The 17,208-nt window shown below is 48.0% G+C and overlaps 1 protein-coding gene across 3 annotated transcripts in view; it reads left to right on the top strand.

Annotated features, from left to right (window-relative positions):
- The first annotated feature begins 684 nt into the window (after positions 1-684).
- MYZAP (myocardial zonula adherens protein) overlaps positions 685-17,208 on the top strand; it is an 89,282-nt gene continuing 72,758 nt past the window's right edge. The window contains exons 1-3 of one of the 3 annotated variants that reach the window (XM_036903007.2): positions 743-870; positions 1,235-1,306; positions 12,703-12,789. In XM_036903007.2, the coding sequence (XP_036758902.2) occupies positions 1,292-1,306; positions 12,703-12,789 (102 nt within the window). In that variant the 5' untranslated portion in view covers positions 743-870; positions 1,235-1,291. Of the gene's footprint in view, positions 871-1,234; positions 1,307-12,702; positions 12,790-17,208 lie in introns of all 3 variants that reach the window. The other 2 variants (XM_036903008.2, XM_036903006.2) reach the window with 2 other exon arrangements.

The following is a 17,208-nucleotide window of genomic DNA, read 5'->3' on the forward strand; positions in this document are numbered from 1 at the left end:
GTAAACATGTGAAGTGCCTGCCCGCCAGGCCCACTGCAATCATTGAATAAATATAAGCAGTTGTGAGGAACATCTACGCCTAGCTTACTCCTACTTGTATTTCAGGTCTTAGCCTAGTCATCACCTCCTCTGGGAGGCCTTTGCGTAATGCCATCTGCTAGGGCCAGGTTGCGCACTCCCATAGGTATCTCCTTCTTCTACCAAAGCACTGACACGGGTCATCTCTCTGTAAACCCGCCAGATCGCCAACTCCATGAGGACAGGGGCCGGTCGATTGTGTTGGCTGATGGAGCGACACATGGTAGGCGCTCAATACTGGATGAATGATACAGGGTGAGGGTTCCAGTGATCCTGGGGGGTAAGAGAGCCTCCTGGGGCAGCAGGGGTTGGGGTGGGCGGTTGAACACAGAAAGGATGAACTCACTGCAAGCAGCAGAGAATCTGGGCCTCCAGGGGATCCTGGGCTCCTTTGCGCTGCGGGACGGACCTGGGAGAGCGCCGCGCGGAGGGGAGACAACAGCGCTCAACTTTGGCTCCGTCTGCGCGCCGGGGAGAAAATGCGGCCTGACAGGTCTGGCGAGCGCTCTCGGGGCCCGCCCCCGCCTCTCCCCGCCCCGCCCCCAGACCCGCCCCCTCCGCGCCTCCGCGCCCGCCGGGCCGCCCCCTCCCGCGCCCGCCCAGCCGCAGCCGGAGAGGCTACCGGACCGCACCTCCCCCGCGCAGGGCGGGTCCCGCGCGCTTATTCCCCCGGCTGGGGAGCTCCGAGCAGAGCCCGCCGCCGACTGCCGCTGCGGGATGCTGCGCTCTACGTCCACCGTCACCCTGCTCTCGGGCGGCGGCGCCAGGGCGCCCGGGGCGCCCAGCAGGAGGGTGAGTAGCTGCGGGCGGGAGCAGCCGCCGTCCCGCTTCCCCGCTGTAGGGGTCGGAGGATGGGGACGTCCGGGAGCGGGCCCCAGGCCCCTACGCCGCACGTGGGACTCATCTTTCCGGTGGTCCTGCCCCATCTCCGGCCGGGTGTGCCCCTACTTCTCGATGCCCCAGGGGCTCCCGAACGGCCAAAGGCCTTAGCGGACTTTCTGGAGTTCCCAGGGATTTCCTCTCCTTTATGCCTCCTCGGTCAAGCCAAGTTTATTGGTGGCACTAGTTTAAAAAATAAGGGGGACATCTCTGCATTGTCCCTACTTGAGACTCAAAATCATGAATGTCTGTAACACTCAAACTTTCCTCCTAACAGCGATTAGAAGAAAGGGTCACTTGTCCTCACTGCTGATAGAATAACAGTGATTCTGGGATGGACATAGCCAAGGTAGGCTTCACCTTTCAAAGTAGAGATACGCTGTTTGCCACCCCGGAGCCCAGTGTGTGGGACTTAGGTTTGTGCAAACCACTTTCTTCTTTCTGATTTAAATATTAGCACGGTGGCAGCCGGCGTAGCCCCGGAAGCCCTGGGCACCCTCTCCAGCTGTTTCTCTGTGATCTTTGCTGTAGCTTTTTCTCACCTCTCCAGATGGTCTGTGAAAGAATCGGGAGGCTCGTGCAGCTCGCATCTTTCCCGTTCCAGGGTCAGTACCTCAGAGCACACTGCCAGGGCTTTGGTTTGTGCCTTGTTTATTCATTTATCATGATATTCAATACTTATTATTTGGTGTTTCTTTTTTGTGGCTGAGACTTCTCTAGTCATGTCTTCCCAAAGTTTAGCGAAATAGGTGGTTAAGCCCAAGCCGGTGCCTCCTTTGGTACTCCTGTCTGTTGTCTTGCAGACACGCTTATTTGCTTTTTCATACTTCAACCAAGGGACTAGCAGTCACCTTACGTGCTGTCTTTCTTTAACTCTAGAAGAAAGACATTGTGTTGCTCTTGGGTGTGGGCTGAGTGACGGGTTCTGGGTGGGCTGTGCATGTGTACACCAGACACTTCGGATTGACAGACTCTGGTTGTCCAGTCATTAGCTTCATAAAGCAAGACCCCACTAGGTCCAAGTGGGTTTCCAACCACAGTCCCAGCCTTACTCCAAGACAGATATTTGCCTTTTTTCTATGGAAATCCTCAACACAGTTGCAGTTGAGAAAGAGTGAAGTCATTGAAAAGCTGGCCCTGAGTCTGGATAGAGTCCCACAGGGTTTGAGTTGCACAAATTGTGTGAAATTGTCAAAATTCCCTTCCAGGGATAAGTGGCTAGAGTGATATTGGTGGGTGGATGCACATGTGACTTTGCATACTAGATAACCTTTCTGAAGATTTTTTCCTCAAATTTTTACTTTCAAGTACCTCTTTAGTTATAAGTGCTTTGGTGTCTGGCACAGTGGACACGTCATTGAGAAGGCTTTGCCGTTTGCCCAAGACAACCTAAATACTTTGGACTGATGGAGTCAGGGCCCTGAGTCAGACCACATAGGGATGTTGTCAGTATGGGGGTCCTTGTTCTGGAAAGAAGCTGTCTAAAGATTCTAAGACTCCTGTTATGATTTCCAACTCTGCTTATGATTTGCAGTGTCCCAGGTATTGTCTGTGTGTGGAGGTGTGGGGGCATGGTGGGAAGCTGTGATTCTTGGATTGAGTAAGTGGTTCAGTAAATATTTATAGATATCCTTCTGTGTGATGCAGGGCGAGGCATAGGGATCCATTCAAACTGAGGAGGCAGGTGTTGTCACAGACGACCTGAGTGATGGTTGTTTTCGTGGGTGAGTGTGTTGACAAAGTTGGGTGGAAGCTAAAAGGAAAGGTTCTCCCTGGAGTATCTGAGGAAGGCTCACCTCTGCGGAGGCACTGGAGTATGTAGACTTGCAGGATGGCTGTCGCTATTTGCAGGGCAATGACATTGGGATACTGAAAGGAGAAAATATCATTCATCTCAGTGGAACTCTTGGTATATTCTGAGTGACAATGGCATATTGGATCTGCTTGAGGGCAAAACACTTGTTTTTTTGGAGAAACAAGAACAGGAAGTGTTGAAAATACAATTGTAAACCAAACTAGTAGTCATGAAAACTGTTTCTGAAGTTGAAAGTTTCTCAAACTGTATTGTTCTGATGTTGGACAAGTGATGCTCTTGAACAATAACACGTTAGCCATTAAAATAGCATTTCTGCTGCATCCAAAGAGCCTACCAAATTAGGGACTGTAGGGGAATCAGGCTTTGTTGGTCTAGACATTTAAGCCAACCAGAAATGGTGGTGACAGCTGACACTAAGCAGGGAGTTCTCTGAGTCAGCTGCCCAGGGTGGTGTGACCAGACCAGACTGTCACTAGTTATCTTTGTTCAGTGGCTGCCACCTACAACTTGTACTTCCTTGTTATCTGAGATCATCTCTCAAGGAAAAAATAAAGCAGGTGGAAGAGTCATTTCTGTCAGCTAATAAACAAAGCTCTGAGAGGCATTTGTGGATGCCAACCAGCAGGGATTGTGAAGTTAAAACAAATCTGCCTTCAAACCAGTTGTGTACTAAAAATAGTTTTATCTATGGCAACAGCAGGAAGATAAATTAGCCAGAGATAAACACAGATAGAAGGATGACCTTGGAGAACAGGGAAAAACATTTTTAAAAATATTGACCTTGCTTGGTGATTTTGAAAGGAATTTTGTGAAAGTACTTAATGCCCCTGAATGAGCCTCTTAAATCGAAGGTCAGATGTGTGACCAGGTTGTGTGCTTTGGGGGAAAGGCACATGTTGCTTTGTGCTGCCAAATATTTTTGGTGAATCTGTTCAGCTAGGTGGTGTGAGATGACAGATCTGTCTAGGGTTTCCTCCAGCACCATGCTGTACTGACAATGCAAGATGGGGGCTGGTGTTGCTGGTTTCGTGGCCCCTCACTGGTACAGAAAAAAACAAAACAAAACTCGAGGCTACAAGGACAGGACTATCTTCCAGCCTACTCTTGCTGCTACTTCTTTCTGTTTGGCAACAGCTTCCTCTGTTAGACGCCAGAGTGGGCCTGCCTGTCATCACTCCCTAGCTAAAGTAAGGCGCCAGTCTCCTGGGTCCCACTTCTGTCTGATTGGCTCAAAATAAAGAACCTTTGCTGCCCGGTGAGTAAGTCAGACAGATGTTTACCTTGCTTGCTTTTCCTTTTTACAGAAACACCTGTGTGCCTAACTTCCATATCATCCTGTGAACTCTCAGCAAGGGATACGGGGTGTTGTGGGACCTCAGCATCTGGAGGAAGGGAACTGATTGCAGTTTCCACTAGGGAGGGGCTAGGCAGGGGGCCCACTGCACCCAGAAAATAGGCTGGCTTTGCATCAGAGTCCTCTTGAGCCAGCCCCTGACAGGCCAGGTTGTGAGGTTTTGGAAGCCTGGTATCCTCAGGGCTTAGCCAAAAACCTCTGCCACTAAAATATGACAGTGGTAGCTTGAGAAAAAATGCCCCAACCTCTGTGCTTTGGTTCACCCATCTTGCTGTGTCAGAGGTGGGCCGAACAGACCTGAGTCCTGGGGGCTCTTAGGGAAACTTGATCTCCTTGAGACAGCAATCCCATGGTGGTTCTGTAAGGGATGGAGGGAAATTCTGCCCCTTCCTAGACTCCGGAGTTGAGGAAGGGCTACACAAGTGGTCTCTGTTGAAGTTTATCTCTACTGAGCAGCCTGAATGGGAAACCTGGATGCTGGAGTTGCCGCTGAGCTGCTGGTCATTTGGAGAAACCTTCCAAGTCAGTCAGCCTAAATAAATTGCCTAATTGACTTCAGAGAGCTGTGGATCCAGGGCTAACTAACCGGAGTCCACACTGAAATGTTTCCATCTAAAATACTTCCAGCGATTACCTGTGTTGTGGTCATAGAGCCTTCTGTGCCAATCTCTCTCAGCCTAAAACAATTACAATATTCTCCTCACAGAAGAGTAACGCAGTGGTATTTACCTCGTTCCCTCTTTAGATGAGTGGTAACTCCTATGTGTCAATCACACCTCTGACTTTCATTTGTTCTTTAAGGCTGGAGTGATCTTTGTAAAATGCAAAATCCAGTCACCTGACGACTCTGCTTCCGAAGTCCCCTCAGTACTGCCAGGAAAACGTACAAACTCCTTCGTTTAGCATACGGCCTTTCTGATCTGGCCTTTGCCTTCCCTGACCCCTTCCCAAATATTTTTTCCATCCTTTTTCCAGATACTTCAAATGACTTGCCATTCCCCAAGCTTTCCATGCTGTTCCTTTCCTCTTTGCCTTTTTTCGTGCTTCTCCTTTGGTGAAGCGTCAGATCTTCCAGGAAGATTTGCCCTGAACCCTCCTCTTCCATGTTCCCGTGGAGGCCTCTGCATCCCCAGTGATTAACTGCTTGAGGAGAGGGTTTAGGGACTCTCCCTTCCCAGGCCTAGTGTAATAGGCCCTTAAAAAGAGAAGTGTCACCAGAGTCCTAAAGGAGCCATGCTTATGAATACTGAGCTGGCAAACTGGAAAACAGGAAGAGGAGCTTGGGATAAGGCCAGCTCATCACCTCTGGCCCACCTGGCAGGAAGCAGGTGACAAATGGATGGGAGTGCTGGCCCAGGTGCGGGGTTTGACAGTTCTGGGAAGGCCTCCAGATATTCCCATTGTCTCATCCTGTTGCACAGCTGGAGTGTCATTCCTTTGGGTAAGTCAGTGGTTCTCAACTCTGATTACACAGAGAATGACCGAGAAGCTTAAAATATCTTTGCCTGTGTCCCACCCCAGACCATTTAAATGAGAACCTCTGAAAGTGGAGAAGAACATCATTATTTTTCAGGAAGCTGCCTAGGTGGCTCTAATGTGCAACCAAGGATCAGAACTACTTCTTTAAGCATTGCTCTCCCCTTACAGCTTTCTTGGAAATGAAGACACTCCTGGGACTGTGTTCTGGAAGGTTCCTTTGGCCTGTGGAAGGGCAAGGTGGTGATAGGGGCAGGGCAGGGAATCATAACACTGCAGGTCCTGTGGGTATATCTGTGTGCACTCACCTGTGTTTTCGGTCTGGATCTTGGGATTCCCTGGCTTATTGTGTGCCTGGTACAGATGTGAGCCAGTGAGAGCAAGAACGAGAAGTCACCAACCTCCTTGTCATGAATTTTGTCTGGAGTCAACCCTGACACAATGAAGAGGGGCTCTGGAACATTTTATACCACCTGGAAAAAGTGTCTAAGTATGTAGATCAGAGGTCAGCAAGCTACTGCCCCTGGGCCAAGCTCAGCCCTCTCAGTCTGTTTTGTAGGCCTCTGAGCTAAGAATAGCTTTTACAATGGCCTGCAAAACCTAAATATTTACAGTTTGGCCCATTACAGAAAAAGTTTGCCCCACCCTGATATAGATAATCAGGCTTGCAAGTTCGGGGCCATAGCAGAGCTATGCCAGACGCTATATCCACACAGTGTGGCCTGAGTGCTCCGGAGATGGTATGCTTGTGCTGAGCAGTGTGTGGTGTCTGTCTTCCCGGCCACAGCCCAAGGGGCCACACCTTTTGTTGGTAGGTAGAGCTGGGCAGGGACTCACCTGTCACCAAGTAGGCCAGGCCTGAGAGAAATGCAAATGTCTAATTTCCTTAGGGAAATCCATCTTCATAAACTGACTAGTAATCCCAGTCACCTCCCTGGGTCATTTCCTCCACCCTTTTTTGAGATGGATAGTTCTCTCTCGGGTGAGTCGAGGTACCTGAACCTGAGAGTTTGACTGTATGTGGTTCCCCAGAGCCTCCCCTAGCTGGAGAGCCAGCCCTCTGCCTCCACAAAGAGGGTGAGACTCGCTTAGCTCCCAGGTGCCCTGAGTCACAGATGATGGTTTGGTTGTGTATTTTCTTGTGGAGGAGGCTTGAATGCTTTCTGCCTCTCTCTTGCTATCCCTCTCATAAGGGTTTGTTTGAAGAAAGTGGAAGGCTTTCTGTTGAGTTTCGGGTGTATTCTTTCATACTGTGTTGTAGTTAACCTAAAAGGATGCCCACACTGACATTTACTGAGCAACTGCCTGTTGTGTGCTGATATGCTAAGTGCTCCAAGGGCTACAGATCTCTCCCCCTATTTTTCCTTAGTGCATAGAACACAATAGGAGGTGCTCATAACTGCTGTCAAATCATTGAACTCAGGTTTGTTTAAGTCCCTTCCTCCAAAGAGTTGAATGGCTCCCCACTGACTTCCATGAGAGGCCTTGCTTTTCTATAAGGCATTTGTAGATTGATAGAATTTGGCCCCTACCTATTTGTCCATTTTCCTCTTTCACTCCAGCTTAGGCAATAGTCCTGCTTACCATTCTTGGAACATGCCAGTGTCTATCTTTAGCCAGTCTGGAGCAAAGGCCTTGTCTGTTAGTTGTCTATCTTTATTCTCATGATGAAGTCTCAAAACCTCACTGACCTAAAAAGTGCTTTCTGACCTTCTATACCCAGTTCAAATGTCATCTCAAGGAGCGTTCCCGTATACTCTCACCTCCAGTTAAGATTACTGTTCTCCTTTCTATATCCCCATGGTAATAAATTATACTTAAAGAGTACTTAATATGTGCCAGAAACTTTTCTAAGCCCTTTATGTATATTAGTTTATTTAATCCTTACCACACTCTCAACAGAGTGGTTCTGTAGGATTGTTGGCTCTATTTTACAACTAAGGTAACGAAAGCACTGAAGCGTAACTTTCCAGAGGTTTCACAGCTAATGGGTGTCAGATCCAGTAACAGAACCCAGGAAGTGTCGTTCCACCATGCCTTAACCAGCAAGATGCCCTGCCTCTCAGGACCTTGTGTTGGGTGCACTGTGTGTCTCGCTTGCCTTGTTTCTGGATTGTGAACTCCTGGGGGCACAGCTGTTTCTTTTTCCTCTTGGTACCCTCATAGCCCTTAGAAGTATTTTACAAGTAGTGAGTGCTCGGTAGCTGATGAAATTCACTGAGCCCATCTTCCTGCTTTTGATCCCCTGGAAGGAACCCTTGCTTGTACAGATGGCTGATCCATTAGTAGTGGTGTTCAGGGTAAGTAGGGTTCAGCTCTCCTCACTGTTCAGAAACAAAGCTGAGGCAGCTGCTGTGGGAACCTCTGGGAATAAAGTGCCCTGCCGGCCCAGCCTGGGCTGCTCTGGGTACTGTGGACCTAAGTTTCAGGGAACTATGGAGATCAGCATCATAAAATGCTCAGAGAGATAAGCAACACTGTCTTGATCTTACTCAGTGGGAGATTCCATGGGGACTAGGTTGTACCAGTGGGTATGTTCAGGGGTTACTTAGTGCTTCTGTCAAGGAATTTGGAGTGCCTTCTAGACATCTGGAATGTTCTCTTTGCTGCTCCTGAGGCAGGCCTATGGGTCTAGGAAGGATTGATCTCTCTCTCTTTCTGATACATTTGCTTTTAATCTTTATTATTGTGATTACCAATTGTGATATAATGAATCATGAAAAATACATATCTGGTCATTCATATGACCAGATATTTCCCAGGTATGAGAACTCTGCAGAGTCTTAAAGGTAAAATGGGTGTTTTGTCATGTTAATGAGAGAGTTTTGGACACCCGCACCCGAGGGTGGGGGCTGGAGGTTAAATCCGCCAATGGCCAATAATTTAGTCAATCATGACTATTCAATGAAGCCCCCACAAAGCCCCCAGAGAAGAGCTTCTCTCTCTGCTCTGCTCGGTTGGATCCTACAGCTTAGTGGAGAGAGCTCCTATGCTTGGGGAACCAGAACACCTCCACGTGCCCCCCAGCCAGGCCCCAAGCTCCTTTATTTGGGACCTTGCCCTATGTCTGTCTTTATCTGGCTGTTAACTTGTATCCTTTGTTAAACTGGTACACATGTAAGTGTTTTCCTAAGTTCTGGGAGCCCCTCTAGCAAATTAATTGAATTTAAGGGAGAGGTTGTGGAAACCTCCAATCTGTAGCCTGTAGGAGGTCAGAAGCACAGGTTAACTGCCTGGGGCTTGTGACCTGGCATCTGGAGTGGGGGTGGAGGTCAGTCTCATAGGACAGAGCCCTTAACCAGGGGAATCTGGTGCTGTCTCTGGGCAGATAGCATCAGAATTGAGTTGAGGTCTTGGACACCCTGCTGGTGTTGGAGAATTGCTTGGTGTTGTGTGTGGGAAGACCCCTTCCCACATATGCACATTGGAATTGGGTCTGGGAGCCTGAATGGAGTTATACTACTATTACTGCTGTGTATAATATTGTTATTATTATACATAAATCTAGGGAAAAAATAGACCATTGCATTTGGTGTCAGATGAGTGGGAATAACACCACTATTATTTTTAATTAACAGACTTAACACATACTTGGAACATTCGGGAATAATGCAGAAATTTTACTTTCTAGAGATCACCACCATCACTACTTGGTTGTGTTTCCTTAAAAACATTTTTTCATGCTAATCTACACAAATGAGATTATTCTTAACATTTTTTTCCTGCAACTTTTTTTTTTTTCCACATGAGAGTACATTTGGCCATCTTATTAGGAAGGCATCTGATACTGTTCCAAGCTTCATTTAAATTGGGTCTGCACAGTCAGCCTGGCAGTGGGTGAGCACCGATGAAAGAATGCTAGCAGCCCGTGTATCCATGCCTTAATGTTTCCAGCAGAGCACCTCTAATGGCAAGAGAAAACACGTAACACAGGGGCCTGGGTGTAGCCTCACGTACCTGGTGCAATGCAGATATCTTTGAAGTCAAATGTTATATTTTAGAGGTTCATTTTATTTTAATTCATTATCTGTCACCAAGTATAACTGATAGTTTAGGGACATGCACTCTATTCTGTTGCTTTCTATACCCCTGGGTACACATGGCTCAGTGTGAGAGCTGCAGCAAGTGTATTGAGGAATATCAAAGTTCTGGGTAGACAGATAAAGATTTGTCTCAAGGAACTCTCTTCGTTCATCTGCATTTTACCCTTGAGATCAGAGAGATTCAATAGCTTGCCCATCATCAACACAGCTTCTAGGTGTTGGAACCTGTATGTCTGTGTTTGTGTTTACCTGTGCAGAAACATGCATGCATGTGTACAGGTGTGTGTACACACAGGTGTGTGTATGGGCTGTGGTGCAGGAGAAGAGCACCTCCTTTTTGCTGCAAAATGATGCTGGGGATTAGATCCAGCCTATCCGAGAAGATTGCCGAGCAGCACAGACTTGGCCTGCCTACCTGGTGTGAGTTATGCTTTGATGTTTGTGTAAATGCCAGCTGCTTCCAGCCAGTCCAGGGGGTCTGAAGTCAGAGGGCTGCCTTTCTGTGGAGGGACTCGGATTCCCATCGGCGCCGTTGCCTGTAGCTAAGAAAGCTGGTTTCTCTTTGGCCAACATGACTGGCAGTGAGCTTTGAAGGTTAGGTGCAAAGTTAGCCACAGAAGAGGCAGTGATAGCTCTGGGGTCATTGGGGGACAAAGGCTGCCCAGAGAAGAGTGAAGATGGAGAGAGATAATAAACCAAGTCATGAGACTGAAAGTTGTGAGATTGTTTAAACCAGAGGAAAAGAGGTTCAGAGGACAGGAGGCCTGTCTAGAGAAAGGGGGAATTTTGCTGCAGTGCATAGGGGCAACCCTAGGGTCCACTAGGTTGGAGTTCTGAGGGAGCATGTACGTTCATTATCAGGAAATTAGAATGACAGGTAGCAAAATGGGATGCCTTGGAGGGAGGAGACAGTGTATGTGCAAGTGCTAATTCATGTCCCCAGTGGGCTCTCTCACCCATACCTGGAAAATGTTATGCTCAGACTGGGTACCCACCTGCCAAGTTCATTGTTGAGTGTGGGGGTTCCTTCATAGCTGGCAGGACTTAAAAGGTCTTTAACAATCCCATTCCACCCTGGACTTCTGGGCCTCAGGGCAGTTTTGCACACAGGCTACTCTGGACCAGTGCAGACCTGTGACCCTGCAAACCAGGTTGGGAGTTCTATTAGTTTGCTAGGGCTGCCATTAAAAAGTGCCACAAACCAGTGACACTTAGCGTCTCAGAGTTCTGGAGCTAGCAGTCCACCATCAAGATGTAGGCAGCGCTGGTTCCTTGTGAGGGCTGTGTGGGAAGGAGCTGTTCCAGGCCCTCTGCTTGGCATGTTTACATGATATTCTTCCTCTAGGTATGTCTGTCTCCAGATTTCCCCTTTATATAAGGACATTGGTCATTTGGGAGTGGGACCCACCCTAATGACTTCATTTTAGTTTAAAAACCTCTGTAAAGACCCTATTTCCCAATAAAGTCACATTCTGAGGAATTGGGGATCAACAAAGGTGAGGCTTTGAACCTCACCCCCCCTATTTTGAGAGAAATCTTCTGCATCTGTGGATGTGTTGTTGCCCTTGTCTAGCTTGGATTAGTACTTAGTCTACAGGCACACACCTGATCATCTACATTTGCCCTCTTACAGCACTAAATTATGTTTTCTACCTTTATCTTGTATCTACCTACCACTTCAGCATTTTTTTAAAATAATAATAAGGGAGAAATGTGGGATTCACATATAAATCAAGTATAAAAATCAAACGAATAATCATATCTGACTTGATTGTTTATAGTTCATGATGCGTGATCAAAACCGAAAGTTTCTGTGATATGACTGCCCTTGCACTGTTCACCATGTAAGAACTTATTCACTATGTAAGACCTTGTTCACCATGTAAGAACTTGTTCGTTATGCTTCAGAAGATTGGAGACTGTTGAGAATTAGGCTTGGGGTTGATTAATGATTGTGCATTGAGTCCCCTGTACAGAATTTTATTGTTGTTAACAACCATTTGATCAATAAATATGGGAGATGCCCTCTCAAAAAAAAAAAAAAAGTCACATTCTGAGGTCCTGGGGGTTAAGACTCCAACACAGGAATTTTTCAGGGATGTAGTCTGTAATGGGCAAGTGCACTCCCATGAGTCAAGCCCCTGTGGCCGTGGGCTGGCCTTCTGGGTGCTGCTGGGGATCCCCTTGGGGTTTTTTAATGGCAAAATCACCTCTTCCTGGAAAGTGTCACCGCAGGACCAGGCTGTGAGAGAAGGTGAAATAGACCTCAGAGGGCACTAGACCTCCCTGTGCAGACCTCACCATGTCCATCTCCAGAATTTGTTCATGTTCTCACACTGAACCTCCATCCCCATGGAAGAGTAACTCCCCATCCCTCTGTCCCTTCAGCCCCTGGCAGCCACTATTCTGCTCTCTCTCTTTGCACTTAATGACTATAGGTCCCTCATAGAAGTGGAATCATACAGGATTTGTCTTTGTATGAAGGCTTATTTCACTCAGTGCCCAAGGTTCATCCATGTGTCAGAATTTCCTTCCATTTTAGGGCTGTATGATATTCCATTCTGTGTATACACATTTTATTTATCCATTCATCTGCAGATGGACGTTTGCATTGCTTCCACCTTTTAGGTATTGTGAATAATGCTGCTGTGGGTGTATAGACTTTAAAAAAACTTTGTGATTAAACATGTACATGTCTATTATAGAAAAATTCAATAGGTAGTCAAGTAGAAAGCACCCTCACAGCCCAGGTAGTACTGTGTGTGTATTTTGGCCTATGCCCGTGAAGTAAGGTCATTCTATACACACTGTTATGGAAACTGAGCCATTAAAAAAATGTTTGAATGCTATGAAATTGCTCAGTAATTTCCGTTTTGAGCAGCAGGGTGATGAGTGCCAATGATGGGCCAGGCAAAGGCTGGTCTTACCCTGTGTGATTGGTGTGATCACCCCCACTGCTAAGCAGGGGAAACAGGCTCTGAGACGTGCAAGGTCACCTGGCTCTTCCTACCCCAAATACGGGTCCATAACTGGCCTCTCCTCTCCATCTCTCCTAGGCAAATGTCTGCAGATTGCGGCTGACCATACCTCCTGAGAGTCCAGTTTCTGAGGAAAGTGAGAAGAAAGTTGAAAGAAAAGAGCAAGTAAGCCATCTTGGAGGCAAAGCTCGGGCAAGTTCTAATCTGGGCACTCTTTTATTTTGACTCTGTCCCTCCTGCCCTCTCTCCAGTCTATTCAGAGCCTGAATGTCAGCGACTCTGCTGATGAGAGGCCCCCAGACCTGGCTTCCCCAGTATCCACCTTCCCAGAAGTCAGGCTGCTTGGCCTGGCCGACTCTGCCTGCCTTGTGCCCCTGCTCTTGTTTCTTGGTGAGCGTATGCTCTGTGTTGCTTCAAAGCTGTAGGGACCATGGCCTTAGCAACAGGAGCTGTGGCAGGGAACGAGTTTTTCCTGAAAAACTCAGTCTGGTTGAGTCAAAGGGCCCATTGTCAGCCACCGCTGGGGCCAGAGCCTTTCGCAGCGGCTGGAACTGTAGAAAGCCCAGTTCGTGCGGTGAGGCTTCTTGGCGAGGAAAAGCCCGGCCTGTAGCTGTGCAAGGACCCCTGGCTGCGGGAGGAGGAGGCCAGCAGAAGCTGCGCCAGCTGCTGGGCTACGTGCCAGGCTGTGAGGATAAGTCTGACCTTGTCCTTGCTGTAGAGGAACTGCAGGTTTTCAAGTGAGACAGACACATAAATAAACGATGATGTAGTATTTCAGGTGTTAGGATCCAGAGGTGTAAGAAGGGCTTTGGGAACACAGGGAATAACTGTCTGCTTGAGGGGTGACATTGGAGCAGAGGCATAAAGGATAAGTAGGAGGACCTGCTCACCTCCAGGCTTGTGGTCCTGGGCAAGCCATTTCGCTCGTTCACAATGACGGGGTACCTCCTATAATCTGGGCACTAGAGTGATGGACAAAGCAGTCCACAAAAAATGCCTGTCACTCATGGGAGGAGAATGAAAATTTAAAAAACAAAGCACATTTTATAGAGTTTAGAAGGTAGTAAGTACTGATGGACACAAAGCCAGAGGAGGGGATGTGAGTGCCAAGGGATAGGTAGTACCTTTTCTTGTGCATGTATTTCATATAAAGTAAAACAATAAAATCATATAAGATGATATAGTTTCATAAGCAGAGTCCTGAGTCAATGACTTCTTCGTTAATTCCAGCCTTGCTTTGAAGTTAACCAATGATGCAGTCACCAAAAAGTGGAGCTTTCCACTGACTAGGAAGTGGGTGATAATGTCCCTAAATGTACTGTATGTCTTTGTCTCTCCTTCCTCTCTCTCTTGCTTCCTTCTTTCCCCCACTTTCTACCAAGGAGGAAGAGCTGGCTGTGCTAATGCAAATGCCCAATGATGGGGAAGGAGGGAGGGAGGGAGGGTGGAAAATGAAGTGATGACTGGAGCGAGGTGAGAGACTGTAAAGTTGTTTATCTGCTGAAAAAGAGAGGACGAGTCCCACTAATGGGATCCAGAAAAATGTCTGGTTCTAGCTAGGAGCAGGGACACTACAAGGTGAACATCAAAAAGACTAATGACAGAAATGGGTCGTGACATGTTGCGTAATAAAGGAAAGGTTCATGAACCCATAGTAGTAGAGATAAAGAGCAGGAAAGGGAAGGCTCTTCTTTATAGAACGTCAGCTGATCCATTTAGAAATCTATTTTGCGACCCCCAGTTGCTCATCAATGGACACACAAGGTGGTTGGTGAAAAATTCTTATGGGACAGTGTATCCATGTGGTCTCAAAGTATCACCTCACAGCTGTCTTACTGATTTTAGAAGCACAATGGTGCAGTCAGGCAGGTGTGTCAGCCAAGTGATCCAATTTTGCATTGCCAATAGTGAGACGGTCTGATTTTATGTGACTTCGAGGTGGTGTGATTAAGATGTGCACAATGTTCATGCCTATATAATATTCATGCCAAACCTGTTTAACTGTATCTAGTAATAAGGAAACAGAAAAATCCAAAATGTGGGACATTCTGCAAAACAATTGATCAGAACCCCTCAATAAATTCAATGTCATTAAGAAAAAAAGTTGAGAATCTACTGGAAATAAAGGAGACTAAAGGGACTCAACATCAAGTATGATGAGTGAACCTTGATTAAATCTTGGGTTAAAAAAAAAAGATATATGGGGATAATTGTACAATTTTGAATATGAACCATATATGAGATAGTATTGAATACATGTTACTTCTCTTCCTTGTGATAATGGTACTTTGGCTATGTAGCTGAACTGTTTTTTCAGCTTCTCTGTAACTTTGAACATTCTCCAAAGAAAAAGTTTGGTGGGTAAAGGTCATAAGCAAAAAAGAGGCGGGGGTGGTCAGGCTTCAGCCGCCGGACCCCTGTGTTGCTGGGGGTGTGGGTGTGGGTGGGGTGGTGCCCCCTTCTGCCCACACTGCTTTCCTCCCTGTCTATCCCTTTTGGAGCTGATGGCTGGTGAGAGAAGTGAGCTGGGCTGTGTCCAGGGGCACATTGGCAGCTTAGAACACCGGAACCAGAAGAGGCACCTTCTGAGAAGGAGCCAAGCTGGAGTCGTGACAGGACAAGAGCTCTGCTGGCTGCCCTCAGATGCACGGGAGAGGAAGTCTGGAATTTGGTCTGTGTCAGTAAGACCCAAGCTGCATGCCTGGGGAGAGACCTGGGTTTCTGGTGCTGACCCTGGTGCTGTGAGGCACCAGAGGGCACATCATTCCTAAAGAAGAATCAAGAAGTCCCGAAGAAAGAGGTGCATGTGTTCTATGTCAGGTGGCTGTTGGTGACCAAGTTGGGTACCTGGTTTGCCTATTTGTCTTGAATAGTGCTTTTCAAACTTTTCAGAGTAACGGGATCCTCTTTTCTTTTTTTGAATCAAAATGTCATCCTGAACCCTCGTGCTTAAACCAGGCAAATGCGGTGCTGGGGCCAAAGGTCTCCACCCTCCCGGCCCCTCCTGCAGGTGCCTGAGGACTCCCGGGCAGGAACCATGGGTAGGGCAGATGCCGTGGTGCTTCCTCCACTGGTGGACCATCTGGGCAGCCCAAGTGCCGGTCCGTGGTGCATTGGTGACTCACCACAGAAGAACTGGGGTAGAGAGGAGGAAGGTGGAGCCGGCCCTTTCCCCAGGACTGAAGTCTTTGGGTGGCAGCCACACTTGAAGGACGTGGTGATAACTGTCAGGCTGCCTGCGCTGTTTTGTTATCATAGTCTGGCTGGGTTCCTGGGCTTGAGTCACTGTGAGCCAGACGTCAGGCACCAGTGAGGAGGCCCAGGAGGGGACACCATGTGCTGTCAGCGTGGCTGCCCCTCCTGGGGACATTGGAGCCCACCAAATTGCAAGATGCCTAGAACTCTGGGTGCCCCTCCTGGGTGTGACTTGGCCCTTTGGAGGAGGTCTGTGGTGCACAAAGACTCGGGCATTGCAGCTGGCTCAGATGTGGGAGCAGGAGACACGCATGGCCTGACTGACTTCTGAAGAGAAGCTTCTTGGAGAACTCCCAGGGCCCTGTTAGCACTCCTGCCGACTGAGGGCAGGGCTGCACCTTATTCTTTGACACAGCCATGGGAGATGCTCACTGGGTTTTGAGGACCTGGGATGCCAGGGGGCACTGGCTGTACCAGGTGCCACTGCCAGTTGGTCTAATCCTCTGCCCACTGTTCCCAGGTCGCTGGAGAGAGGAAATACTCACAGTAAGGGGTGAGGGCTGATGGTACATTTTGCTCTGCTTCATGGCAGCATGTTTGGAGGCAGTTACAACAGAGGCAGCATCTTCTGGAGCCATACATTCCTGGGTGTGTGGGAGGCCTCCTGCCCCTAAGGCAGAGGCCACAGTTGCCTGCACTTGTCTGTCTTTCTCTTAGAGAAGGTATCAGCTGCCCCAGACTGCTTTCTGCAGGCCACAGATGAGCTCCTAAACACTTCTCTCTCAGTTTCCTCATCTGTAAAGTACCTACAATAATGCCTACTTGCAAAGGGTAAATGAGCTGATAGATGCTAAGCACCCACAGCAGTGCCTGGCCCATAATCCTGAGTGGAGAGGCAGTGACTCGTGCCAGATGGCTTCCCTTTGAATGCCAATCTCTGCACCCTTGTTCTTTTCTCTTGGGCCTTCCTGGAGTCATTCCCCTTCCTGCATCTCTTCCTTCCTCTTGGGCTTATGTTTGTTTGATGTCATTATGTTCCTCTGCTCCATAAATCCGAGCATCCCTCAGCCCTTACCCCCAGGCCTTGCCTCTCTCTGTGCACACCTCACCCCAGAGAACTCGTTCTTACATGGCTGGGAGCCGCCTCTCTGGGAGGATGCCCACCCCGCCTGTCAGCTCTGCCCTCCTGAGACCTACCCTGCTGGTGGCCCTGCCAGTTTTTGGTGTTCTGTACATGGTGATACTTTTAGGTATAGAAATCAGATAGTTTATTGGCATATTGCCATTATTTTAGTATTTAAAAAGGGGTGATCTAGGTCATTTATGTGAACAGATATACCCAGAAAGTTCTAGGCTGCACTAGAATTTTTGAATGGGACATAGGTACAC

Source organism: Manis pentadactyla, chromosome 11 (genome assembly GCF_030020395.1).
Source record: "Manis pentadactyla isolate mManPen7 chromosome 11, mManPen7.hap1, whole genome shotgun sequence".
NCBI classification, from domain to species: Eukaryota; Metazoa; Chordata; class Mammalia; order Pholidota; family Manidae; genus Manis; species Manis pentadactyla.